Source organism: Talpa europaea, assembly GCF_964194135.1.
Source record: "Talpa europaea genome assembly, chromosome: X".
In the NCBI taxonomy this organism is placed as follows: domain Eukaryota; kingdom Metazoa; phylum Chordata; class Mammalia; order Eulipotyphla; family Talpidae; genus Talpa; species Talpa europaea.
Window position 1 is genome coordinate 67,581,202 of NC_140081.1, and position 27,020 is coordinate 67,608,221.

Genomic DNA, 27,020 nt, shown 5'->3' on the forward strand with positions numbered 1-27,020 from the left:
CTGACAAATTGAATATTAAAAAGTGAATAGCTCAAAAAGGTCACATAAAATTATCATTGTAGGATTATTTTTGGTGGTGTTCACTTTTTCCAGGTGCCAGTTATTTCAAGTATTCTATACTGCTAGAAGAAGCTCTGATTTTATTTAAAGAATAGCAAGGTGTGGCATTTTGTTTACTGAATTCTAAAGTGTATCACTTATCACCATATGAGGCCTATAATGTACTAACTACACAGACACACACACACACACACTCACTACTCTCTTGGATATTCTAAAGCTAGATTAAAATGAGAAACTGAAAGAATTTGGATACTGAGTGAATAATTAAGCTGTTCTTTATTCTCATTATCCTTTATTTCTTTTGTGCTTCTCTTTCGTGAGATTTTATGATTTAGGGTAGTGTCTGACAGGTACTTGGTATCTTTTGGATAAAACTATTTGAAGCTAGTATGGAAAGAATGAGAATATGAAAGGAATAAGGAATTTGGAACATAGGTGTAACCTGCTGTATTCTGCTATTTAGGTGGTGGAGGTCGTCCTGGGTCACCAGGGCCTCCAGGTGAAAAAGGCAAACCAGGTCAAGATGGCATTCCTGGACCAGCTGGACAGAAGGGTGAACCAGGTACTGTAATTTTTCATTGTTTCTAACTGCTGCTCTGTTTACTTTAATAAGTAACTTTTAATAAGATAACTTTTCCCTTTGTTATCCACACTGAAATTATATCTTCTTTCTTACCCTTTAAACTACCATATACATTCCCCTTCCTAATTACCTTCTTCTACTTCCACTTCAGTCTATCCATCATGTTGCCTCCCTCTTATGAAAAACTCCATATACTTTCTTGTCCAATTTTTCATGTCAAGAAGCTACCCAGCTTGTTTCAACTTCTCTGAATGACCTCCTTTCACTATATATTCCTCTCTATATTCCATGAATCTCTCCAAATATATATGTGTGTGTGTATATATATATATATATATATAGAGAGAGAGAGAGAGAGAGAGATTTAATTCACATCACAAGCAGAATATATTTATATAGTTTTCTCATGTTAGATTTGCAATTCCATATTGAAAATACATCTTCTGTATCTTTCATATAATATACATCATAGCACTTAATAAAAACTTAAATGATTTGAAAATATTTGTCCTTGTTTCAGTTATTTATTTGAGAATTTTTGGTTTATGTTCTGACAGGTCAACCAGGGTTTGGAATTCCAGGACCCCCTGGTCTCCCAGGACTTTCTGGTAAACTTTAATAAAACATGTTTAGTCAGTTATTTAAAAAAAGAGAATATTTTCCAGAATCCTTATTTTTTCATCTCCAAAAGTTACTGTTGTAATATGTAGATACAATCTGAGAAAACACAAACCTAGAGATACATCTTAAAGAAGTTTCTACTTAGCGATTTTGTATGAGTAGTTGTACTATATAAAATGCATTTTAAATGATATTTACATATGGAATTCTCTTCATTAACTTCATTAATGCTGATGAGAATATTAAGAAAATAATGTTGTAAGACGAGACAGTGTTCACAAAAATGTTAAAATTCTTTCAGCCTAAAAAAAATCCTTTTTTTCCCCCCATGGAAGCAATAGCAATGTAATAAATGAAACGATAGAATTATGTACCAGTAATAAAAATGTCTCCTGAAAACTCCCGTCTTAACGTATGTCTTACATTTTAGATCAGTGTGGGTGCATGTACATCTGTCTTCCCTCACTTGTTCTTACTCTCATTGTAAGCGCCAAATAGTTGATCGAATGACTGAATGTATGTGCAGATATGTATGTCTATGTTCTAAAATGACCATTGGTTATTTTATGGAGACTTCAAACCACACACGTATCTCATAGAAATTCTATTATCTTTCCATGATCCCAATATGAAAATTGTTCATTAATGTGCCACGGTTATATAGTTGTTAAGAGTGTTGATGCTGTAGAAGATAGTTAAGAATAATTTGTCCAAATTGTGTTCTAAATCTTGGATAGATTGGTGGCTGGAGACACAAAATATCCATTGAAGATCTATATCTTCCACTTGTTTCAAAATATTTAAGAATTTCCTTTAGCCATCTTTAACCTGTTTTTGCAGATGCATTATACTTCTCCATTTTTTTTCATTGCTTGTCATGTTATCATTGCTCTATATCATAATACAAAGGGTATCTTTCAAGATGTAAGATATTATTGCTTCTACATTTCTATACATACAATAATAAATAATTTTTATAACATTTAATAAGAATAATAATGGGTTTGGGGTGAATTGAGGATTTAATGAGAGATAGAAATGACTGCAGTAAATTCCATTACTTGTTGTAGTAAGTGTGAATAGCTTTAGCCTTATATGCCACATGCAGTGTCATTTAACAGTGTTCTCTAATGTCACTTTGCTTTCACAGGTCAAAAGGGTGACGGAGGATTTCCTGGTATACCAGGAAATCCTGGCCTTCCAGGTCCAAAGGGTGAACCAGGTTTTCATGGTTTCCCTGGTGTGCAGGGTCCCCCAGGCCCTCCTGGTTCTCCTGGTCCAGCTCTGGAAGGTCCTAAAGGTACCCCAGGGCCCCAAGGTCCTCCTGGGAGACCAGGTATGTACATGAATAATAGGGGAATGATCTATTTATTAGTCCATTTGATTTTGCTGGCAGGTTAGTCAGTCATTAAATCTTTAGACTCTAATCTAAGAACTTCTTAAAGTAAATAGCTTGGTTATTACCTGGCTCCATCATTTGCATGACATCTAATAATTCTCTTCATTCATGCTTTTCTCATTTACTTAAAGTTGAACTAAACAAGGCAACTTGACAGAAAAAAAAGGAAATAGTGGATTTATTATTGATAGTGGATTTAGTGTTTTTATTAAAGGTAAAGCTATACTGATAACCTGGCAGCAAAATACCATTTGCATTTTTAAATGTGAGCTTCTCAGCATGTCATCACAGAAATCATTTAGTGATCACCCAATAGATGCTTGTGGTCCATACCAAAAGTTTTGCTGTGGTTCTGTCATATGATCAGCAAGTGTCACCAAGCACAATAAAACAATTTTATCTTTTCTAGGAACTAGGCAATCAAATTTATCTTCAATATCACAGCATGATTAAATTGAATAGTTATCTCTTCATACTAGCTTCATATCTATATCTCATTTGTCTTGTGTTAACTGCTCTAACAATCTCAATTTTGCACCTAATGCTCACTTTTCATTTTTTTTTTTTTGTCTGTCCTGTGTCATTTCATCTTACTAAGTTTGGAAATGTTCATTTTCATCCTGGATTAATGTCGCTGAGTCTACAGCACTGGTGATAGATGATTAACAGACTTTTGAGGCTTGATATTCAATTTTTATATTTCTAATAATTGAAAACTTGACCTTTATTGATTTTTCTTTCCCAAATTATGTTTATTGAGGTGAAGTTGGTTTACATCATTGTATCTGTTTTGGGGTTAAAAAGGGGAATCTAAGATTAAAGAACCAAAGAAATTATCCTTTTCCTTTTGAAAATCTTTGATTGATTTTTAAATGTATTGAAAAATGAAAATTTCCATTTAAGTAACAATAATCTTTAAAGTTATTAGAGGCAATTTTAATAATATGTATGATTTTAATTTGCATAATTTTAATATGAATAATTTTAATAATTTACCTTGGTTTACTGTAGAGAAAAGCCAGTGATCTCCTCAGCTATGTTAACTCTCTCGCATGTAATGTAAGGAATTGACACATATATCTTACTTGGTTATGCATGTAATAATCCCAATAAACCAAACTGTTATCCTTTTTATATTTTGATCAGTACTACAGTTATTGGTTTTTACTAGTAGTAGAGCTTGGTGTTGAATGCTACTTTCAAATATATCAGCATGAAGCTACTGGTCACAAAATTCTTTAAAAATTACTGTTTTAAAGAAATAATAAAAGTAGTTGGAGGACAGCACATCCCTGATGAGTGCTTGTGACTTCTTAATTTGTTTATAAATAATGAATTAAAATGGATTTTGAAGCCCAATGGCTCCTAGAACTGATTGTTATAATTTCTGATTAATAGTATTGCTTATTATTAAAATGATTTTTGGATTTTCAAAATATGTGCTGTTTTTATTTTAGTATTGATACGGAGTGATGATAATTTGGTTTATACACAGATGCATGACTATAAACTTTCAGAGTATTCTTTTATTTAATTAAAGTTTAACTTGAAAGAATTTAGTGTAATACTTTAGTTTCTTGATATTTCTAACAATTTTGATATTTTTCCTTTTTGTTAATGATGACATTGGGCCTTGGTGAACTTTGACCCCTTTCCAGGTCCTACAGGTTAGCTCCTTAATCCAAAGTAGTAACTGCATGAAGTATAAACTTTTCTTATATATTTATATATATTTATGTTTGTGTGTTTACATATATTTATATATACATACATATGTGTGTATTGTATTGTGTATATACATATGTATATATACATATTTGTACCTAATATTTTACAAATATATACATATTTGTACCTATGAATATATTTTAAGAGCATATATGCCAATTCATTTCTTACATGGTCGATGTGTGAAAATTGTCAGGAATTTGTAGAATCCAGTATTTCTGGCTGTTGGAATTAACCAAAATTACCTAATTAGTAAAATTCATTTACCATTTCAAAATTCATGTATTGTTATCATTTTAGCTAAAAATTTATAGTACCCAAAAGTGTATTGTATAATATTTTCTTTTACCTTTGATATAGAGCATATTTCTTATTTTTGACTTTTATGTTAATATAAATGAAATTGAACTATCCTTCAGGCAAACTAAGGACAGGGTCCAAGGACAAAGGCTAGCTGTGAAGAGGGCTCAAAGAGCCTATTTAAAGTTAAATCAAGAAGAGAGTCTTTGTCACATATGAAAAAGCTGAGACTAAAACAGTATGCTCAACAGCATACTGTTAGTGGACTGGCGTAGATGGGATTCTGATTTAGGGCTCAATTAAGTGTCTGTTATACTAGTAATATATCCTTCCACAAAAATAGTTGCCTGCCTTAATGCTTATGATCTGGCCTCTTATTCTAGTTATAAATATAAGTGATGAAGCAAAGCTGCTTCTAACATTTTAGACGACTTCTAGCCATGGCAATCTGGGCCCTGCCTCCACTTTTCTTGTTTTCTGTTGCCTGAAAAGTTCCATCAACTCTTAGTAACTGTGTTTTTACTAAAGTAAATGTCACTAAAAAGATAAAGACATTTGGATGCTACTTAACTGAAACCACTATATAGAGAAGACTAGGGTATACTTTGAATTAATTTTGAGTCCTCTCCTGTATGACTTGCATAGAACTTTGTGACCTTGGTCACTTCCAGACTTCACTATCAGCTAGGAGATTGCTTTCTTCTGACACACTAGAGTATATTCAAAAAAGAAAAAGGAAAGTTCCTTTTACATCACTGTAAAACTGATTTAACAGCTTCTTATTTACCAGATGGTCTCTGTATTAGATAGTTATTGGAACCTGGTCTCTGCAGTGTTCTTTTCTTTGTAACAGTTGAAGACTACACTCTTAAATGGAAGCTGGATTTAAAAAATACTAATCAGTTCATCAGTTTATCTTTATTTATTGCACTTACATACAAGACTTTAGTTTTTTTTTTATATTTTGTTTTTCAGTTAACTATTGCTAGGTTATTTAAGAAATAATGGATTGAGAGCCTCATGTACGAAATTGACTTGGCATATAACTCATTAAAACGTTACCTTTTAGAAATTGAAGTCTTAGAAGTTTTGGGCCGCCCCTGGTGGTGCAGCGGTTGAGCACTGGGCTGCGAGGCTGCCTGCAGCCTCTGTAGCACCAGTTTGATCCCCGGCCACCGGCGAGGGTCCCACAAAAAAAAAAAAAAGTCTTAGAGGTTTTGCTATGATATGACCTGAAATTTTCTTTATTACTTTACTCAGACTGAATTATCATATATTTCAATGACATATTTTATAGGAGTCCTTGTATATCAAACACATATAGAAAAATATCTTTATTCAAATTCTGAATGAGGTAGAAATTCTAATTTATTTAACTCTGTGGCCAGACTCAGCTTGAAGTGCTGTTTTTTGTCAGTTTTCTCTGTACGGTATAGAAACCATGTAAACAAACAGAAGACATTTTTTAACCTTCTGAATTTAAATGATCAAATGCTTTAAAAGTTTTATTATTAGAAGTAATGGTACTGTTTTATGTTAATATGACATGCCACCATTTACATTGTATAATGTACTTCTATAAATTCTTTGACGGCAAAATCTGGATCTAACTAATCTTTGTGTTCCTTGTAGCACCTTGCACATGGCACACATCACGTCGATATTTTAATAATTGAATCTGATCTTAAAAATAACTCTGTAGGGGAGGTTAATGCAGACAACACTGGGGATGAAAGAACAAGCTCAGAAGGACTGAATTGCCCCAAATCTCATAGACTTAAGTAGTAGAGCCAGAATAGCTTCATGGTCTTCTAACTCCTAGGTTCGGTGCTCTAGTCCTACTTATTCATTCTGCCAACTTGTGTTTATAAATCATAGCAAGACTTGTAAGAAAAGGAACTTGTGTTTAAAGTGAATTAACATTAACCAAGAGGTGACATATTCATAGATTTTTTTAAATTTAATGATCTTTCCTTTAATAGTGAATAGTCTGGTTTATTATGTGCATTGAATAATAAAGTAAATATGATATTTTCTGTGGTTTGGGGTAGGATAATGCATGCCAAGATATTTTAAAGCACCCCTTCACTGATAGTCTTCACATCATTGAAAAATTTAACTATTTACTGTCAAGTTTAATGCTGAACAAATATATGTTGGCCTTTTCTCTTTGAGTGACACATTTACAAGTTATAATGCACAGAAGAAAGCCTCTTGTATACTCATGTTTTAATTTCTATATTTATCTTTGTATTTTTATCTAACAAGGCCTAAGAAAGCCTTGTATACTCATGTTTTAATTTCTATATTTATCTTTGTATTTTTATCTAACAAAGCCTATAAAGTTAACTGTACCTCCTTGGGGCAATCTGAACATACAAAAAAATTTGCTCTTTATGTTTTTGCTAAAGAATGGCAATGGACAACATAAATTTAGATATGTATCCAAAACTATTCCTTTGTGAAAGGAATGGAAATCTATCAGTGAAATGGTACTATCTTGGTAATATCTTGCCAAATACAATGTTTTGAGATGCTAACTTTTTAAAGCACTTTTTAAAGCCACTATGGCTTTAAAAAGTTGATGTCTTCAGTAGAGTTTTCCATTTTTTTTTTTTTGGATTAATGAAAACTAGCAACTTATTTTCTAGAGCAGGCTCTTGGCTCTCTATACTCCTTATGGTTCTGTTTATATACTTATTATACTATAAGAATAAGAATTGTTGACAAAGAGGATTGTTGTTTAGCTTGTGCTATAATGTGAACCACTTCTAACTCATAATCTTATTTTGTACTGTGTGATGTCTGATACTGCTAACATCGATCTTTGGGCTTTGGTGAACTCTGATCTTCCCAGGTTTTCAAGGTTAGACTCTTCACTGGTCAGTTCTTTTTTTTTTTTTAATGCTTTGCATGTGTGATAAGAGAAATACATGGTTTTGTTATAATTCAGAAGTCACTGAAAAGCGCTGTTATCCTCAAATACTACCTGCTCTCTGGTATTTAACATTTTGGTGAAGGTAATGTGACTTGTTTATAATTAAATTTGAAGTGACATTAGGTCTTCCCGGTTTCAATTATTGATAATAGATCAACATAAAGATATGTTGAATTTTCAATAGAAATACACTTATTTTTGTCTTTAAAACATCACTAAGATATTTAAGCATGCATTTGGCACACATAACTTTTGCATATGATTTTATATTCTTGAATTTTTGTTGCCTGCAGTTGCTCTGATCTGTGTTTTCATGATTATATTCAGTAATGGAAGGAGGGGTAACTACTGATATAAAAGTAAAACTTGTATGTTTCTTTATGCCATTAGTGAATCATTAATTTAAATTTATGGGACTCTATACCAGGAGGTCTGAATTAGTAACATGTAGATTTCCCAATATTTCCGTTCAATTGCATAAAGAACAATGCCCATAACATGCCTAGGTGGTTATTTTTTTTAATGACTCCTTGTTATGATCATTTTTCAGACTGGGAAAGAGGGGAAAGAGTGTCATAAAAATTAGTTTTTTCACATCTTGAACTTACCTTGTCATTGTTGGGTTGACCTGGCTTACTTTTGTCTTTACAAACTGATTTGCTACTTGTTTTCTAGCCCAAATTATATATTCATGGATGAAGCCAACAATTTTGCTTAGAAACCCTATGGAGAGAGTTTGAACTCAGAAGGATTTTTCTGTTTGTCTTCTGTTTATTTAAATGAAAGAACCCCAACCCTTTCTTTATAATTGAGAAGGGAATTTCTGTGTGTATGTCTGGTTGCTAGGCTCAGGTGACTATATGATATAAGCTGTTTAAAGACAAATAATTGTAGTACTGTTGTTGACCTGTTTCCCCTTTCTCATGTGCCAGATAGAGTCTGTATGTCTATGTGAAGTCACATAGAAATAGTTGAAAGATTAAAAATGGGTCATATTCCAATAATATTTTTGGCCTCTTAGTTTTACTTACAATGAATAGGATAATGATAATAATTATAATTTTTAAAGAACTTTCATGTAATTCTTTGTGTCAGACACTAGGTTAAGTAATTTATACATATTATCTTATTTAATCCTTGGAGCAACCTGATAAAGTAGACATCATACTTATTTCTATTTTAAAGAAGAAATTAAGGCCAGCAAGCTTAATAAACTTGCAAAGTCAAACTGCTAATGATTAATGGAACTGGAATTTTAACCCAACATTCTACTCCTGAGTTCAGTGTTTCAAATAACTATGTCATACTGCCTTATCAGCATGTAACCATTGATTCTGAGTCTTAGGAATATTGGAAAGCGAACTAATATCCAAATTTTATGTCAGATCAAGTGACCTTTTGTCCATATTTAAGTATAAACTCAGTATGCTACATTCATATGCTTATGATACTTCCTTCAAAAATAATCTTAATGTATCTCCCTTTTTTGTTCAAATTAATGAATATTAGCATTACTAGAGAAAAGAATAATTGCTAAAATTATTGGCTGTGCATTATTTAGGGCTTCATAATTATTTTCTTAAGGCAGAACTGTTTTCTCAGCCTCAGCCACTGCTTAACACTGCGAGTCAGTAGCAGCTATTTCCCACCTAGTTAGAAAAGACGTGGCAAATGATGAGATCTCCTTGGTTGCTTAATGGACCTGGTATCTTTATTTAAAAAGAAAAGTTTTAAGTATAGTATAAGGGAAAGAGCTTAGCAAAATACCATTTTAAATTATTTTATTTATTCACAAGCTATATTTTTTTATTCAGAAATAGTTTAAATGTAAGGAGAATATGAAAACATTTTAAAAATAAATTCAAACATACTATATTGAATCAATAACTTTCTGTACTTTAAAATATTCCCATGTATTAAATATGTCATTAAATGAATTCAGTAGTTAATTTGCTTAAATAACTCTCTTAATTACATAGTAATAAAAACTGAATATAAGTAACTACTTATAAATATGGCAGTTTGATTTTAATCACAATGAAACAATGGCTTGAGTCTTTTATTACCCTTTAGCAGTGATTCTTAAAGTATGGTCTAGAACTAGTAGTTAGCTTACAGGGCACTTGTTAGAATGCACATTCTTGGGCCTCTCCCTAAAACTCTGGTTGTGACCCAGGAATCTACTTTTAAAAAGCCTTCCTGGGGATTCTGAAGCATGCTCCAAGCTGAGAAAAGTACCCTATGGTGTCTTTTTTATTTAACTTAAAACAGTTAGGGATTACAGAAGCAATCTTTATTATAATATTGAGGCCTTTAGATATGAGTTTATTGAATTTAATATATAGTAAAGGGCAAACTAAAAGGGTCTGCAAACCTGCAAACAAATAGAATGGAATCCAATTCGTATCAGACAGTCAGTATAAGTCTATATATTTTAAGGTGGTCCTGGTTTTATTTTGCAAATGAATAGGATTTGGATAATTGATATTTTAAAAGCCTGAACTTTGTGCTACTCTAATGCTTTACTGAAATGTGGTCATTTGTTGTGCATTATCAAGGTCTACCAGGGCCAGAAGGTCCCCGGGGTCTCCCAGGAAATGGAGGTATTAAAGGAGAAAGAGGAAATCCAGGTCAACCTGGGCAACCTGGTTTGCCTGGTTTGAAAGGAGATCAAGGACCACCAGGACTTCCGGTAGGAAATGGGAGTAGATATTTGATGAGAAAGTGGTGTGGGTATTTGCATTCAAAATGAGGTTTCCAAACTGGGTTATTTTAACTAGCATTCACTGTTCAAAGCTCTGTGCTTATCTCACTAGAATTACAAAGACAGCAAGGTTTCTGTCCTATTCTAACTAAAGGGTCTTCGCTACATATTTAGTTAAAGGAGTCCTCAAAAAATATTTTACCTGGAGTCTTTGGTGTTTATAGTATCTATATCTGAGGAAACTTCATTTCAGTGAAGTATATCAGAGCATTGTATATGAATAATTCCATCCATAGGGAAGTAATTATGGTTAGTGGGGATGTTTTAGGGTCAAATTCCAGTTTCACTGCACACTTCTGCTTTGTGTCTATAAGAAAAGCAATAGGTTCTTTGGGTTTTTATCTCAACCTATAAAAGAGAATGATGACATATCCTCACTATCCATCATGTACTTTCCACCTTGGTTTGAGTGACCCAGAAAGTCACATACTTTTTTATGGGCCTGAATCCTCAAAGCATCTTCCATTCATTCAGGAAAATTGTTAAATTTGGCAGCCAGCACCGTCTATGCTTAGTCTTTTAACTCTGGCAGTGCTTTATAGTAGGAAAAAAGCATCTAAACAAGTGGTCCTTAAAGCTTTCCAATAACCTTTCTTCTCATGTCATCGCTATTCTTCTAGACACCTAGAATTTTAGTCCTCTCTTTGTTCATTCTCTACTCACTCCTGAGCTCATTCATTTTCATATACTTTCATTTCTCATTACCCCACCTGATTCAAGACTGCTGAGTGATACCAACATTCTATAAGTCTAGTGTTACAAAGTTTTATTCATTTTCTTTTGTGCAATTTCTCACATTTACATGTTTTCTATTTTTTGGAGATAAACATAGAAAAATTGCAAAATGGTAAAAAACCTTCCATGTGTCATTTACCTAGATGGTAAATTGTTAAAATTGTGCCCCATTTGCTCTCTGTATGCATGTTGTGTGTGTGTAATTATACATGCAATTTTTCAGAAATATTGAGAATAAATTGCATCTGTCATACCTCTTTACCACTAAATACTTAAGTACATAAGAGTTCCTAAGATTGGCGATATACTTTTTTTTTTTTAAGATTTATTTATTTATGCAAGAACCGGGGTACAGGCCAGATGCGCGGGAGGGTGAGAGGATTCACCAGAGACAGAGTGGGGAACTAATGGCAGACTAATAAAATACACTGCTGAGGGGAGCAGCGGGTGAGACAGGCGAGGTTGCAGTGCCATGTGGGACCCTCGCCGGCCGGCTGGCATCGAACCAGTGCTGCAGAGGCTGCGGACAGCTTCACGGCGCAGCGCTCAACCGCCTGCGCCACCAGGGGAGGCCCAAGATTGGCAATATACTTTTATATAACCATAGTACAGTTCTCAACTTCAGGAAAATGAACATCAATAGAATACTTTTATTTCTTCCTTACATATTTCAATTGTGTCAATGGGCCTTGTAATGAATGTTCTTTATAACATTTTCCCCCTTCAATATAAAATCCAGGCCAAATCTTGCATTGAATTTAATTGTCATATTTCTTTACTCTGAAGTAGTTTTAAAGCTATTTTTTTCATGATCTTGACATTTTTGAAGAAATTTAGTAGCCCTTTCCCATTTTTAAAAAATAAAATGTTCTGTCCTTTGTTTGCTATGTCTTCATAAGTAGATTCAGGTTACTGGAATACTGCAGGAGTGATACTGTGTTCATCTCAAAGTAGCAGATGTGGAGGACCATGAGGTTCATATTCTCCTCACTGGTGATATTAATTTTGATCACCCAATCAAGTTGTAATCTGATGTCTCCACTGTGTAGTTATTATTTCACCTTGTAAAAAATATGCAAAACTGTAGATGTTCACATTAAGATCATGCAAAATATATTGCTTCTCATCAGAAATTTTCCTTATGTTTATGATTCCTTACATTAAGGAATCAAGGAATCAATACTGAGATAGTGGCAAATGATGATTTTCCAATGGTAGCACTCCCTCCAGTCAGCTCCATTGTAAGAAAGAGCCTCCCTTTTCTTCCATTTATTATGTATTGAATATTTATTCTAAGTGTGAGCTCATTAATTCTCATTTTTCCAGAGATTTTCAATTTTTTAAAATTTTCAATACTTATTTTGATGTTCAAATTGTCTCATATTTGGGAATCCCTTCAAGCTGGATCCTGTCTTTTTAATAGAAGCCCTTTTTAGTACTTTTTTACATTTTGGCTTAATACAATAATCCAAGACTGCCCCTTTTTATTCCTACTCATGAGCATTTCATTGTCCCACACTTGGATTAATGCAGTAGCCTCTATCCTAAATGATCTTGCTGTTGTATATACTTCCTTTTAAGTTCTATCCTAGAGTTATTTTTAACTCTTCTCATAGTTTTCCTGGCTCTCAAACCCATTTAATTAACTGTCCTTTCTGTACATGTTAGTTTTATACAAACACTTTTCAGGACACATTAAAAAATTGTTAATGATAATAAAATAATAGCTACCATTACTAACCATATGCCAGTCTGTTTATATGAACTATCTCATTTAATTTTCACAACAACCACACAAAGTAGATACTAGTGTTTTCTCCATGTTGAGAGGAGAAAACTATGAATCAAAGAGGTTAAATAATTTAGCTCAAGGTCGCATAAGCTAATAAGATATGCAGTTGGAATTTGAATCCTGAAAATTTTACTCTAGAGATAGTACTATAAACTGATAATACAGTACCACTTATAACCTAACTCTCTTCCCTCCCCTCAATTTTTTTTCTGACATTGATTATTTTATTTATTCAGGGTAATCCTGGTCGTCCAGGTCTCAATGGAATGAAAGGAGATCCTGGTCTCCCTGGTGTTCCAGGATTCCCAGGTATTTGAAGGCATGTTTTCAGTTTCCCCTTTACATTAAACTCCTTTGGGACAAGATACCCCTATTATGACTTGACTCAGTAAAGGATGTGACCCTGTTTTTTTCTATGCAATTGTATATATTGTCTTTGCAGGCATGAAAGGACCCAGTGGAGTACCTGGTTCAACTGGCCCTGAGGGAGAACCAGGACTTACTGGCCCCCCAGGTAAGACTTATTCTTGGAGCTAGTTATACCTAATACTTAACCACTTTGAAAAATTTGAAAGTTTGCGTTCTGTCTTTTAACCAAGCTGTCAAGAGTTTCAGTTCCCAACAGGGAAAATAGGAAAATAGGTAAGATTCTCCCTCTATTTACAATTTCTCATGTTCTCCTATTAATGTAATATTAATAGCAGACCTTTAAATTTAAGATAGGTGCAGGACCAACAGGAATGCTTCATTGAGACATTTATTGGCTTTCATACTTACTTTCCCATATCCAATCAAACATATCAAAATAGAAGTTACATGTGTATGTTTATATAGTTAATTATATGTGAAAATATAAGTAAATATATACATATATGAAAATAGTTGTTGGGCCTCCCCGGTGGCGCAGCGGTTGAGTGCTGGGTTTCGAAGTTGCCCACAGCCTCTGCAGCGCCGATTCGATCCCTGGCTGCTCCCCGGCCACTGGAAGAGGGTCCCGCATGGCGCTCAGACCTCTCCTGCCGCCCGCTGCTCCCCTCAGCAGTGTACCTCAGTCCTTCTGCCTGCTTTGCTCCCCACTCTGGCTCTGGTGAATTCTCTCACCCTCCCGCGCTTCTGACTGTACCCAGTGCTTGTATAAATAAATAAATAAAAATTAAAAAATAAATAAATAAAGTTCAGTGTACTTTCTCTCCTTTAAAAAAAAAAGGAAAGAAAATATTTGTTTTTGCTGAGACAGATACTTCCTATAAACTGTGAAATAGTGCATCTGCTAAATTCTCCAACTACTCCCTTGACAAATACAACAAATAAGTACTGCAAATGATGTTAGAATCAGAATGAACTTCTCAGGAAATAGAATTGTTTTCCCCTGACATCAGTGTTCACAGATTTGTAATGGATTAGACTTCCTAGTAGCCAAATGATGCTACAAGACATAAAAATAGGGACAGGATGCCTATTCTTTCCATTGATCCTAATTTTTTTTTTTTTTCAGTTTTCTGGGTGATAGTTTTTCCAAACTGATTTTTTGTTGGAAATGGAAACATTCCAGGGCCTCCCAGTGGCGCAGCAGTTGTGAACTGGGCTGCAAAGCTGCCCGCAGCCTCTGCAGCACCTGTTCGATCCCCAGATTCCGGCGAGGGTCCCACATGGCACGCAGACCTCTCCTGCCACGCCCGCTGCTCCCCTCAGCAGTGTATTTCGTCAGTCTGCCTGTTCTGTTCCCTGCTCTGGCTCTGGTGAATTCTCTCACCCTCCCGCACTTCTGACTATACCCAGTGCTTGTATAAACAAATCAATCAATCAATCAATCTTTAAAAAAAAAAAAGATTGGAAACATTCCAGTACATGCAGCTGGTTTCTCTCATACCAATTATTATTTTGACCTCAGGTCACGTTGTCATATATACCTTCTGACCTTTCCATTCCCTGTCTACAGATGTGTTTGTTGTACCTCTTAGGTCCCCCTGGATTACCAGGTCCTTCAGGACAGAGTATTATAATCAAAGGAGATGCTGGTCCACCAGGGATACCAGGCCAGCCTGGATTAAAAGGTCCACCAGGACTACCAGGACCTCAAGGTTTACCAGGTATTGTTACAAACCATTTTTTTTTTTTAGTCTCTTCCATTTGAGAACATTTCTTCATTCTGCTTTCACTTATCAGAGCTTATCTCTGATGATAGGAGTTTCAGTAACTAGTAGAATAGCAGACCACCACAGGGCCCATTTCTTATTTTCTTGAAAGTGTTCATTTCTTGGGGGCCTCCCTGGTGGCAAAAAAGAAAAAAAAATGTTCATTTCTCATGTCCTAATTTCTTTTAGATCCAGTTTAATTTCTTCTATCTCCTCTGGCTATTCAAAATTGAACAGTTAAGTAATGTTATTTAAAACTCTGTAATGAAATTAATATGTATTTAAGATTTGATGTTTTCTCTATTTCATTCATCAGAAAGATAGAAGGCTGATTTGGTAGGCCATCAATTCCCTACCATGAGACCTCATGATTTTAAAGTAGTATAGTTGGCTCTTTGATTCTGTGCTTGCAGCCAGCTTTGATTATAAAAGAAAGCTAAAAACTAACCTCAGTCTTTCTTTCTTATTAAGTATCATATAGCAGTTGTTCCATAAATAAAGTACAACAGTCTTACCTGTGGTGGAATAGGTAGGAAAACTTGAGTCTTGCTCGCCTATCTTGTTCTGAAGGCAAAGAGAACACAAGTACCATAGACATTTCCATAGGGCAAATGGATTGTTTAAAAGTGAAGCTAAATCTTTGTTTGCTTCTTTTGTGCTAAACTTGAGCTATTCCTACACTTACCTGAATTAAAGACAAACCCAGATTATGAATTCAGTGGTATTCAAAAACCTTAAATGTCTCCTAGATCCATTTATATGTAGAATTTTTCTATCTACATTTAAAGCCCTATTGCTTTTTCCTCTAGGTCCAATTGGCCCTCCAGGAGATCCTGGACACAATGGACTCCCTGGCTTTGATGGTGCAGGAGGGCGCAAAGGAGACCCAGGTCTCCCAGGCCAGCCAGGTGAAACAAGTAAAACACTGCTGCTGATAGTAGTCTTTAAGTTTGAGAGACCTCTGGACATTTGACTTCCATTTGGAACTATGAGAGCCTCTTCTTGAAGTAGCAGAACTAGCTGGCAAATCTGGTGCTGGGAAAAAATGGGATGTCACATACAAGTATATTTGCCAGTATATGGGAAGTATAGAAAGGTTGCTTTTTTTTATGTGTTTAGAGCACTGCGAAACCCAACTCTTCCTCAAAATGGTAATTTTCCAGGTACTCACTTTATTCATCTAATCTGAGAATTTTCAATACGTTGATTTAAATCTTGATCATTTTGAAATTATTGTGAATCCTTCCACATTTGAAAATAATTATAATAAAGTATATCCCCCCCCAATTCAGTAAATATAATTGGAGAGCTTAAGTGATCCCCATAAATCTTTCAGAGTCATAGTGGCGTCTTGTACTGAGATGACAAGTTGACATGAAGTTTTTTTTTTTTTTTTTTAAAGATTTATTTATTTATTTATACAAGTACTGGGTACAGTCAGAAGCGCGGGAGGATGAGAGAATTCACCAGAGCCAGAGCAGGGAACAGAACAGACAGACTGACAAAATACACTGCTGAGGGGAGCAGTGGGTGGCAGGAGAGGTCTGCGTGCCATGTGGGACCCTCGCCAGTGGCTGGGGATCGAACTGGCGCTGCAGAGGCTTTGGGCAGCTTCGCAGCCCAGCGCTCAACTGCTGCACCACCAGGGGAGGCCCGACATGAAGATTTTTGAGGTCACTCATTAATAGGTGCTCCTGATACTATTGAATCTGGTCTTTACTATATTTCAGTCTACTTCCAAAAAGAATTTGAGTCAATTTTTAATAAGAAATACACCAAAGTAAGATTGCTAACTTAGAGATAAGTCACAAATTCAATAGATAGTTAATGCATTAGCAACTCTAGATAATATAACTCTAAATGATACAAAGAATTTATATTGGTAAAAACAGTCTCTCAGTGTAAATAAGATAAAGTAGTGATACATACGGCCTTCCTAGAATCAACACCCTGCCATTTCATTAACTGTATTTCTAAAGAAGAACCAAGTTAGTGTCATCCTCATTAAATATAGGCATTGCTGTGAAATTTTCCCAAAATAAAAGTCTATGCACACCATGGCATAAGCCTATATATGGAGAGAATTTTTTAAAATTTTTTAATATGTTTTTATATCATTGTTAATTTTTATACAATGTTTGCTTCCCCACACCCCCCTCAGGTGTAGTCCCCATAGATTTCCTTCACCAGTGCACCTGTGCACCATCACATTAGTCCCCTGTGCTCCTCCCTCCCTCCCTCTTATCTCTCTTCCTTCTCTTCCCCTGCAGGATGTCTCTGATTTATAATCGTCTGTTTGTTTTTGTTTTGTTGTGTTTTGTATTATTATTATTTTTTCCCCTGATGTCTTATTTGGTTCCCCTATGTTTTTCTATAAGTAAAACCATTTTTTTTCTTTTTCTTTCTGACTTATTTCACTGAGCATAATTTCTTCTAGCTCCATCCATGTTGCTGCAAATGGCATGAGTTTATCTTTTTTGATTGCTGAAGAGTATTCCATTGTGTATATATAACACATCTTAGGAAAAGAATTTTTAAATGTGCTCAAATCAAAGACCATATCATTCATCAATGTCCTAATATTTAAATGCTGAAAATGAGGACCTCCCTGGTGGCACAAGGGGTTAAGACACAGCCCATGAAGCTATCCGCAGCCACTGCAGCATGAGTTTGATCCCTGGCCAGGGAGCTACCCACATGGCACAGCAGACCTCTCCTGTCTCACTTGCTGCTCCCCTCAGCAGTGTATTTCAGTCAGCCTGCCTATTCTGCTCCCCACTTTGTCTATTGTGAATCCTCTCATTCCTCACACCTCTGGCCTGTACCCCATTCACCCAGAATTTATTTAGTGCCTAATGTCATCAACCAATTTCAGGAGGGAAGAAGAAAAAAAAAGCATTTCAATCTCTTTGAGGGAAGGGACTACAGCTTATTTATCTCTGAATCCATCATATCTGACAATGCTTGCATAGACACTATAAAAATTAACTAAATTAAATAATCAAAGGAGATTATATTTTGTCATTAGCTATAATAATGAATCAGAGCTTACTTATTTTTGTCTACTGATTATTTCATGGAAATAGGTACCCGTGGTTTAGATGGTCCCCCTGGACCAGATGGATTGCAAGGTCCCCCAGGTCCCCCTGGAACCTCCTCTATTGCCCATGGATTCCTCATCACACGTCATAGCCAGACAACAGATGCACCACAGTGCCCACAGGGAACTGTCCAGATTTATGAAGGCTTTTCTCTTCTGTATGTACAAGGAAATAAAAGAGCTCATGGCCAAGATTTGGGTAAGATAATCAACATCATTTTTTTAATTATGCATTTTGATTTTGTTTAGAAAATCCTGTTGGGTCCTTAGCCAAATTGCATCTCTCTATTCTTTTAAGTCTTCTAAATTGAAGAACATGACAAGAGCAGCTGAATGTACTCATGATGAGTTTTAAATGAATAATATTTAACTTCAAACTAAAATCACTAATTAGCTAGTGTGAAGTAAAATTCAAGGCTTTTGGAAAAGGCCATATTTATTTCTGTTAGCTTAGTTATTAAGAAAACAGATTCCCTGGACTCGCTGTAGCATAGCAAGCTTCTTGAGTAGGCAGTATTTATAACTCGTGGGGGATTGTTTCCTCTTCTCTGACACTGGTCTTCATCAAGTTGAAAGATAAGTTCTAAAGATAGTCTTGATTCCTAGATCAAAGAAAGTAAAATCATTACTTAATTATGCCAGTTTTGGCAGATTCTATCAATCTAAAAATATGTCCATTTCTTCTAGGTTGTGCAGTTTGTTTTAACAGATGTTTATAGTATGTTCTTTTGATCCTGTCTATTTCTGCAGTATCTGGTATAATTTCACCTCTTTCATTTCTGATTCTATTTGTTTAGGTTTTTTCTCTTTTTTTTCTTCATAACCCTAGATCAGGGCTTGTTTATTTTATTAATTTTTTTCAAAGAACAAGCTCTTGGCTTCACTGATCTTTTGGACTGCCTTTTGTTTTCTCTTTATTTCTGCCCTAATTTTTATTATTTATTATTTCTCTCCTACTGATTTTTGGAAACATTTATTCTTTTTTTTCTAGTTCCTTCAGCTGTAGAGTTAGATTGTTTATTCTGAGATTCTTTTTGTGGTTAATTTCTAGCTTTATACCATTATGATCCGATAAGATGATTGATATAATGTCTGTTTTCATATATTTTCTAAGACATGTTCTGCCCTAGTATATGATCTATTTATTTTGGGGTGGAAAGCTCTATAAATTTACATTAAATCTATCTGGTCCAACACATCATTTAATGTCTTTATTTCTTTGTTTTCTATTTGGATGATCTGTCCATTCATGTCAGTGGTGTCTTGAGGTCTCCAACAATAGTTATTTATTTATTTTAAAGATTTATTCATACAAGAACTGGGGTACAGGCCAGAGGTGTTGGGGGTGAGAGGAGTCACCAGAGACAGAGTGGGAAACAGAACAGGCAGATAGACTGAAATACACTGCTGAGGGGAGCAGCAGGCGAGACAGGAGAGGTCTGCTGCGCCATGTGGGTAGTTCCCTGGCTAGGGATCAAACCTCGTACTGCAGTGGCTGCGGATAGCTTCATAGGTTGCGTCTTAACCTAGTGAGCCACCAGGGAAGCCCAATAGTTATATTTTTGTTGACATGTTGGTTTAGGTCTATTGATATTTGCTTTTATATAACCTCCTGTTTCTATGTTAAGTTCATAAATATTAATAATAGCTATTATCTTCTTCTTGGAGTCTTCCCTTGATCATTTCGTAGTATCCATTTTGTGCCTGATTACCTGTTTTAGCTGAAAGTCTAGTTTATGTGTTATGAGAATAGCATTTCCTCTTTTCTCTATAGATTATTGACGTATACAACCTTGTTTCAATCTTTTAATTTTAACTTGTTTTTGTCTTTCAATTTTAAATGGATCTCTTATACAGAAAGTATAGATAGATGAAACTTTTTAGCCCACTTTGTCAGTCTATGCCTTTTCATTGGTGATTTTAGAACATTCATGTTTAGGGTGATTATACTGATTATCAACAGTCATTTTGGTTTTGAGTTTTGACTTACAGATTTCTGTTGTTTCTTTTTCCATTTGTTTCTCTCTGCTCTTTAGGATATTTTTTCCCTAGTGATTCTATCTATTTCTTTATTTCTTCACCTGTGAGCCTCTATTCTGGATTTTTGGTTAGTGGTTATCATGGTGTTTTTGCTTAAATTACTATTTGTAGGGCCTCCCTGGTGGCGCAGGCAGTTGAGCACAGTACTGTGAAGCTGGCCGCAGCCTCTGCAGTGAGGGTTCGATCCCGGCCGGCCGTGGACATACCCACATGGTGCAGCAGACCTCTCCTGTCTTGCCCGCTGCTCCCCTCAGCAGTGTGTTTCAGTCAGTCTGCCTGTTCTATTCCCCACTTTGTCTCTGGTGAATCCTCTCACCCTTCCACACATCTGGCCTATACCCTGGTTCTTGTATGCATGAATAAATCTTTAAAAAAATTACTATTTGTAGATACGTCTTTTGTGAGCTAGTGCAAACTCTTCAGCATTTAACTGTAGAGGTTCTGTCCGTTTCTTTCTCTCCTTTAGTGTTTTTTTTTTTTTTTTTTTTATAGAGGCATGCTTTATTTATTTGTTTTGCTGGTTTGTTTGTTTGTTTGTTTTTTTGTTTATACATGCACTGGGTACAGTCAGAAGCGCGGGAGGGTGAGAGAATTCACCAGAGCCAGAGCGGGCAGCAGAGCAGGCAGAAGGACCGAAGTACACTGCTGAGGGGAGCAGCGGGCGGCAGGAGAGGTCTGCACGCCATGTGGGACCCTCCTCTGGTGGCCGGGGAGCAGCCGGGGATCGAACCGGCGCCGCAGAGGCCGCGGGCAGCTTCGCAACCCAGCGCTCAACCGCTGCGCCACCGGGGAGGCCCTCCTTTAGTGTTTTTGTTGTTGACTTATAATATTCTTTTTTTTTTAAGATTTATTTATTTATTTATACAAGCACTGGGTACAGTCAGAAGCACTGGAGGGTGAGAGAATTCACCAGAGCCAGAGTGGGGAGCAGAACAGGCAGACTGACGAAATACACTGCTGAGGGGAGCAGCGGGTGTGACAGGAGAGATCTGCGCACCATGTGGGACCCTTGCCCATGGCCGGGGATCGAACTGGCACTGCAGAGGCTGTGGGCAGCTTTGCAGCCCAGCACTCAACCACTGCACCACCAGGGGAGGCCCGATTTATAATATTCTTGTTCATGCTTCTAACTTTGTATTCCTACTGTCATTTTGCTTAGAGTTTTGTGTTTTGTTTTTTCTTTTCTTGTAGAAGGACTCCTTTCAATATTTCTTGTACTGCAGGTCTGGTAGTGATAAAAATGCATTAGCTTTTGTTTGTCTGGGAAAGCCTATATTTTCGCCTTCATATTTGAAGGATAATTTTGTAAGGTAGAGTCTTTTTGGCTGGAAGTTATTGTTTTTTTGGATTGTGAACACTTCATTCCACTCTCTTCTTGCCTGTAGACTGTTTGGGGTGAAATCTGAAGAAAGCCTAATTTGGGTACCTTTGTAAATTATCTTCTTAGTTTCCTATAAAATTTTTTCTTTATCTTTGATTTTTGATCATTTGACAATGATGTGCTTTGGTGTAGGTCATTTTTCATGTAGACATTCCAGTGTTCTCTTTGCTTCCTAGATATCCATACTTAATTAATTCCATAGTTTTGGTAAATTGTCAGCTACCATTTCTTTGAATAGGCTCTCTGTTCCCTTATCTCTCTCTTTACCTTCTGGTATAACTGTTATCATTATGTTTCATCTTCTAATCGAGTCTGTTATTTATCACTTAGTTTCCTCATTTTCCTTATATTTTGTTTCTTTCTTTTTTTCTAATTGACTGATTTGTAAATTTGTGTGTTCTACTTCCGAAATTCTTTCTTCTGCCAATTCAATTCTATTTAAAGTACCTTCTATATTTGTCTTCATTTCATTCAGAGTCTTTTGTGTTTGTTTAATATTTTTAATCTCTTTGGTGAAGAACTCTCTTTGTTCCTGGATCTCCTTTCTACAATTTTGCAACTGCCTATGTGTCTTTGAGCAACCTTCCAATAGCCATTTAGCATTTTTTAAATTGTTGTTTTAATTTTTTTAATTAATTTTTTAAATTTTCCAAATTATTGCAATAGGCAAGAGAAAGCATAGTTCTGTTTTTACTGTAAAGGGAACTGAAAAATTACAACAGCAAGGAAAAAAAACACTAAATAACTGACAGTGGTCATAACAATATGACACTTTAAAACTTTCATTAAAGTTCGCTTAATAGGAGTATGAATTGGTACAATCCCTTTGTAACACTATTTAATGATCTTCTAAACCTAAAAATGCATATCCTGTGACCCAGCATTTTCACCCAAGACTCATTTCCAATGAAAATGTAAATACATGTTAACTAAAATACGTACACGAAACTATTCATACCAGCACATTAAAGATAACCCTAAACTAAGCAATTTCCAAAAAATCATCAGCACATACAGAAAAATAAACAGTGATGTATTGATGCAATTGAATATTATTCAGCAAAAGAATATTGTTGTTTTAAAGTCGTTTTATGATAGGTCCTCTGTTTCTATTTCTTTTGTATATGTTCTTCGTATTTTGCTTTTTCGTCTTGTGTTCAGATGTTTCTTGCTTCATAGCCATGTGTATTGCCTTATTTGTTTTTTTGTAGTTGGAATGTGCAAAATATTGTGTTTCTCTTCTTAGCTTACATTGGTTTGAGGTGCAGACAGAAGAGGGGTCTAGGACTTAAATACTCAAATTGTTTTATTGAGGAGTGAGTTTGGTCTCCTCTCCTGTCTCTCCACAGCAAGCTCTGTTTGGTGTTTTCATTGCCCTAACTTTCCACCTCACCTCCCTGTTACTCCTTTCTGTGTTAGACTATGATCTGTGAAGTTTAAGTCTTTTGGTGAGGGAGACTAGTTCTGGTCCAGAAGGGTTATTTCCAGGACTCACTCGGGCCTGGCAGGCAGGAGGTGCCTGAGTAGGGTGTGTGCCCTATTGCCATAGGCAATGACTGCCATAGCAGCCCCACTGCTGCCATTCTACCGCCAAGGGACTGGGGCAACAAGCTGCGCATGCCCAGTAGATACTTTCCAAGGAATTGATGAGTTCCTTCTCACCAAGCTTTTTCTCTGCTATTGGGCCCTCAGTGGAGCCTGGCCTGTCTGCCTGGCAACTCTTTTATTTCTTACTTCTGTGAAGGATGGGTAGCGCTTTCCTTGCCCACACTATAGAATTCCCAGTGTTCCATGTCGGGACCTGAGCCCACATGTGACTGCGCTCCCTTTCTGAAAAGTTCCTCCAAGAAAACTCACAGTGCTCTAGAGTGCCCAGTCATACCATGGATAGCCAACCCCTAGCCTGTTTTGCCAACTGAGGTATCTGCTCTCCTCTCCACACTGCCCTTCACTTCTTCCCACTCCTTCCCCACTGTCAGCTACTAACCTTAGTTCAAGTCTTCCTTGGGAAAGTCCTGGAATCTGTTAGGGAACTTCCAAGTCTTCCTTTCAGCAAATATTTTTTTATAGCTGTTTTTAGGGGAGAAGGTGATCCTAACCTCCCCGTTCCACCATGATGTGGGTGGGGCAAGTTTGTAGTTTTGAATATGTTTATTTGTTTGCAAATCATTACATTGGTACATTTAAAAGTATGTCATAAAACTTTGTTTCTAAAGATCAATATTTATAAAACACTAGAAATGACAGCTGGGAATGCTGAAATGTCATTTTTAAAGTCCCAGACTCCAGTACTACTAAGTAGAGAATAGACAGCTAGGTTTGGAGCTAAGAGACAATAAGCTATCTTAATACCTGGGACAGTATCAATTTAAACTTCTGATGAAAAATCTTAGATGTCAACTTTAAAGTGTGAAGTTGTATATAATTTTTCATTGTTCTTTTGTGAGTAAATGAGAAAACAAATGTCTGATCACTGGTTGAGATACCCTCTATTGCCATTACCAGTTCTGCAATTCAGAGATTTTAGTTCTGTTTCTTCACACCCATTTCTTTCTTTTCTCTCTTATTTATTTTTTCTTTTTTATTATTCACCTCCAAAACTGTTCATGGTTGCTGTGCGTATTGATTAGCATTACACTTGTCCCTAGGCTAAAAGAGATAGCAAACCCATAGAAGATACATACTATGGATATCTTAAGAGTAAGAGAGCAAAGTGGAGGGGATATACTTATACAATACTACAGGACTCACTTGTCCACAGTAAATTACTCAGTATTCTCCATAAGCCACCGTTGTTTATAAGATGTATCACCAATTCAGAAACAGGATTGGGGATATATTATGAGCTATCACAATAAATTTTAAGTAATTTATGAGATATATCCTGATTTTAGAAACTTTAAAATATGAGTAAATGCACATCTTATAATTGAGTGACTAAAGTGTACTTATTATCTAAGAAATGTATGTTTCTCTTTGAAGAATTGTTAGTGTTTTAGAAGAAACTAACACATCATCATGATGCAGTTCCTTCATCATCTTCTTCCCTAATTTTCCCCAGGAACAGCCGGAAGCTGCCTTCGTCGCTTCAGTACTATGCCTTTCATGTTCTGCAACATCAATAATGTTTGCAACTTTGCCTCAAGAAATGACTATTCTTACTGGCTCTCTACCCCAGAGCCCATGCCAATGAGCATGGAAGCCCTGAAGGGCCAGAGTATCCAGCCATTCATTAGTCGGTGAGACACTGGTATATCTATTACTCTTACCAAGCCCCAGTTAGTTTAGTTACTTAAAAATGAGTCCAAAGCTAATAATGATCCTATTGCTCCTAGATTAGGTAGCATAGAGGTGCATTTAATAATACTGGATTCACAGAAAAGATAAACTTATGCCATTCGCAGCAACTTGGATGGAGCTAGAAGGGATCGTGCTCAGTGAAATATGCCAGAAAGAAAAAGAAAAATACCGGATGGTTTCACTTTTAGGAGGAATGTAGAGGATCCAAATAAGGGATCAGGGGAAAAAAAGTAATTATAATAAAGTAAATATCAAAATCAACAAGCACCTATAAACCAGAGACATTCTACATGGTGGGAGAGGGCAGTAAGGTCAAAAAGGGGCGGGAAGAGCACAAGGAACTATGGTGATGGTACACTGGTGAATTGGTGGTGGGAATTTCATGGGGACTATAACCAAGATTAGAAAGCATACATTGTACAAAAATGAAAAATGATATAAAAATATATATAAAAAATCTACAGTGAGATAAAAAATAATACTGGATTCCATATTTAGTTTGGTTTATATTTATTCAGGATCTGCTTTTGACCAGGGCCCATGATAAACATAGTGTGATATACAAAGAACTCATAGTGTAGTCATTAGGCAAATATACATAAATTAATCTCCTATATATCAGTCTTCAGCTACATGCTACAATAAATATAATAAAAAATACTGTGAAAGCATAGAGGAAGGGATGTTTAATTCCCACTGGAGAAATCTGGAATGACTGTGTGGAAGAAACATGTTTTGAACTGGTTAGTCCTTGAAGGATGGGGAGAACTTGAGACCCAGGCAGTTTGTAAGAAGGATGGGCATACTAGGCAGAGAATATGAGAACTGGTAGTAGAATAATGTGTCTATAATGTAGTTTGTAAAGGTTGCATAGGAAGAAATGGTTGGAAAGTTAGCTTGTACCCAGATAGTAGAAGGCTTTCAGTGCCAGATTTTAGTTTGGAATTTGTTTGGTATATGATATGGAGCCCTGAAAAGTTTTTGAGCTATACTCCAGGGAATATTACCCATTTGCTATCTAGCATGGATTATAGAGGCATATCCCTGAGATAGAGAGATGGTTATAGCAGGTTGAAGAGGAAAGGAACTAGAATCGGTGAATTTCAGAGCTGGTAGGGTCAATAGAGGTTATCTCTACTAGTGATCAGGCCTTTCTTTTATCATTTACTCACAAAATAACAATGAAAAATGATGTACACTTTCACATTTTTAAGTTGACATCTAGCTGATCAACTAGATGAAGATATTGCTAAAGTTTGTCAGGAGTGGATTAGAACTTGGAGTGGGCAACTTGTATCATCTCATTATTAGCAAGAAGAGATAGTATTTGTAGTTAACTAGCTATGGGAAGAAGGAAATGATAGCTGAGAGTTTGGGGCATGAGTAAATAAAAGTGGGATGATACAACTAATAGAGATTTTCTAGTGTTTCACCACTTTAGAATCCTAGTTTAACTCAAATTCCTAGGCATAAAAGATACTGTCATTTTCATTCTAATCATGACTCAGTTGATCTAGGATTCTAGTAACCATAAATGAACCATTGGAAAGTCTGGTTTCTTTGACATTAAATGTTAAGCTTAATCCTAGTTCAGCCTTTCTCAGTAGCAGATTTATAGTACTCTTTCTTAATTCTAATACATTTGTCCAAAATTTTTTGGAATTTATATCTTATGATTTTTGTCCCAGCTATTGGGAGTGAAAGGTCCCCTACAGTAGTCCCTGTTTTGTAGATAAACTTTGCCAAATTAGTACAGTCACAATTTAAAAGGCCCCCTCGTGTTCATTTAAAGATTTGGTAGACTCAACTATACTTACTCTGTTGCTGTTTTACTTGATTTTATAGATTTAAGCCACATCTCCAAGTGCCTGGATACCAACTCAGCATTCTGAATGTATTAGACTTCTTCATATATGGCCATATGGCTAATAAATGTCTTTTGGACATAATGGGTGGGGATTAAAAAATGGTCTGTTTTTTATAATTTCCAGTTTAGCACGCATTGTCCTTAACACAGTTTCAGCATTACTAAATGTCTACCCTGTAGGTGGGTACTTTGACAGCAAGTAGTATCTACAATACACTAAGCCAAACTCTTACAGCAATTATGGCATTGACTATAGCAAGTATGAATACAAATT

General features: G+C 35.7%; 1 protein-coding gene across 2 annotated transcripts in view; it reads left to right on the plus strand.

Moving 5' to 3' along the window:
* Positions 1 to 27,020, plus strand: part of COL4A5 (collagen type IV alpha 5 chain) — a gene marked incomplete at its 5' end in the record, with an annotated part of 191,069 nt that overhangs the window by 161,793 nt on the left and 2,256 nt on the right. The window contains 10 exons of one of the 2 annotated variants that reach the window (XM_084258283.1): positions 527 to 625; positions 1,204 to 1,254; positions 2,418 to 2,607; positions 10,177 to 10,324; positions 13,160 to 13,232; positions 13,366 to 13,437; positions 14,885 to 15,013; positions 15,868 to 15,966; positions 18,145 to 18,357; positions 24,641 to 24,818. In XM_084258283.1, the coding sequence (XP_084114409.1) occupies positions 527 to 625; positions 1,204 to 1,254; positions 2,418 to 2,607; positions 10,177 to 10,324; positions 13,160 to 13,232; positions 13,366 to 13,437; positions 14,885 to 15,013; positions 15,868 to 15,966; positions 18,145 to 18,357; positions 24,641 to 24,818 (1,252 nt within the window). The remainder of the gene's footprint in view (positions 1 to 526; positions 626 to 1,203; positions 1,255 to 2,417; positions 2,608 to 10,176; positions 10,325 to 13,159; positions 13,233 to 13,365; positions 13,438 to 14,884; positions 15,014 to 15,867; positions 15,967 to 18,144; positions 18,358 to 24,640; positions 24,819 to 27,020) is intronic. The other variant, XM_084258284.1, reaches the window with a different exon arrangement.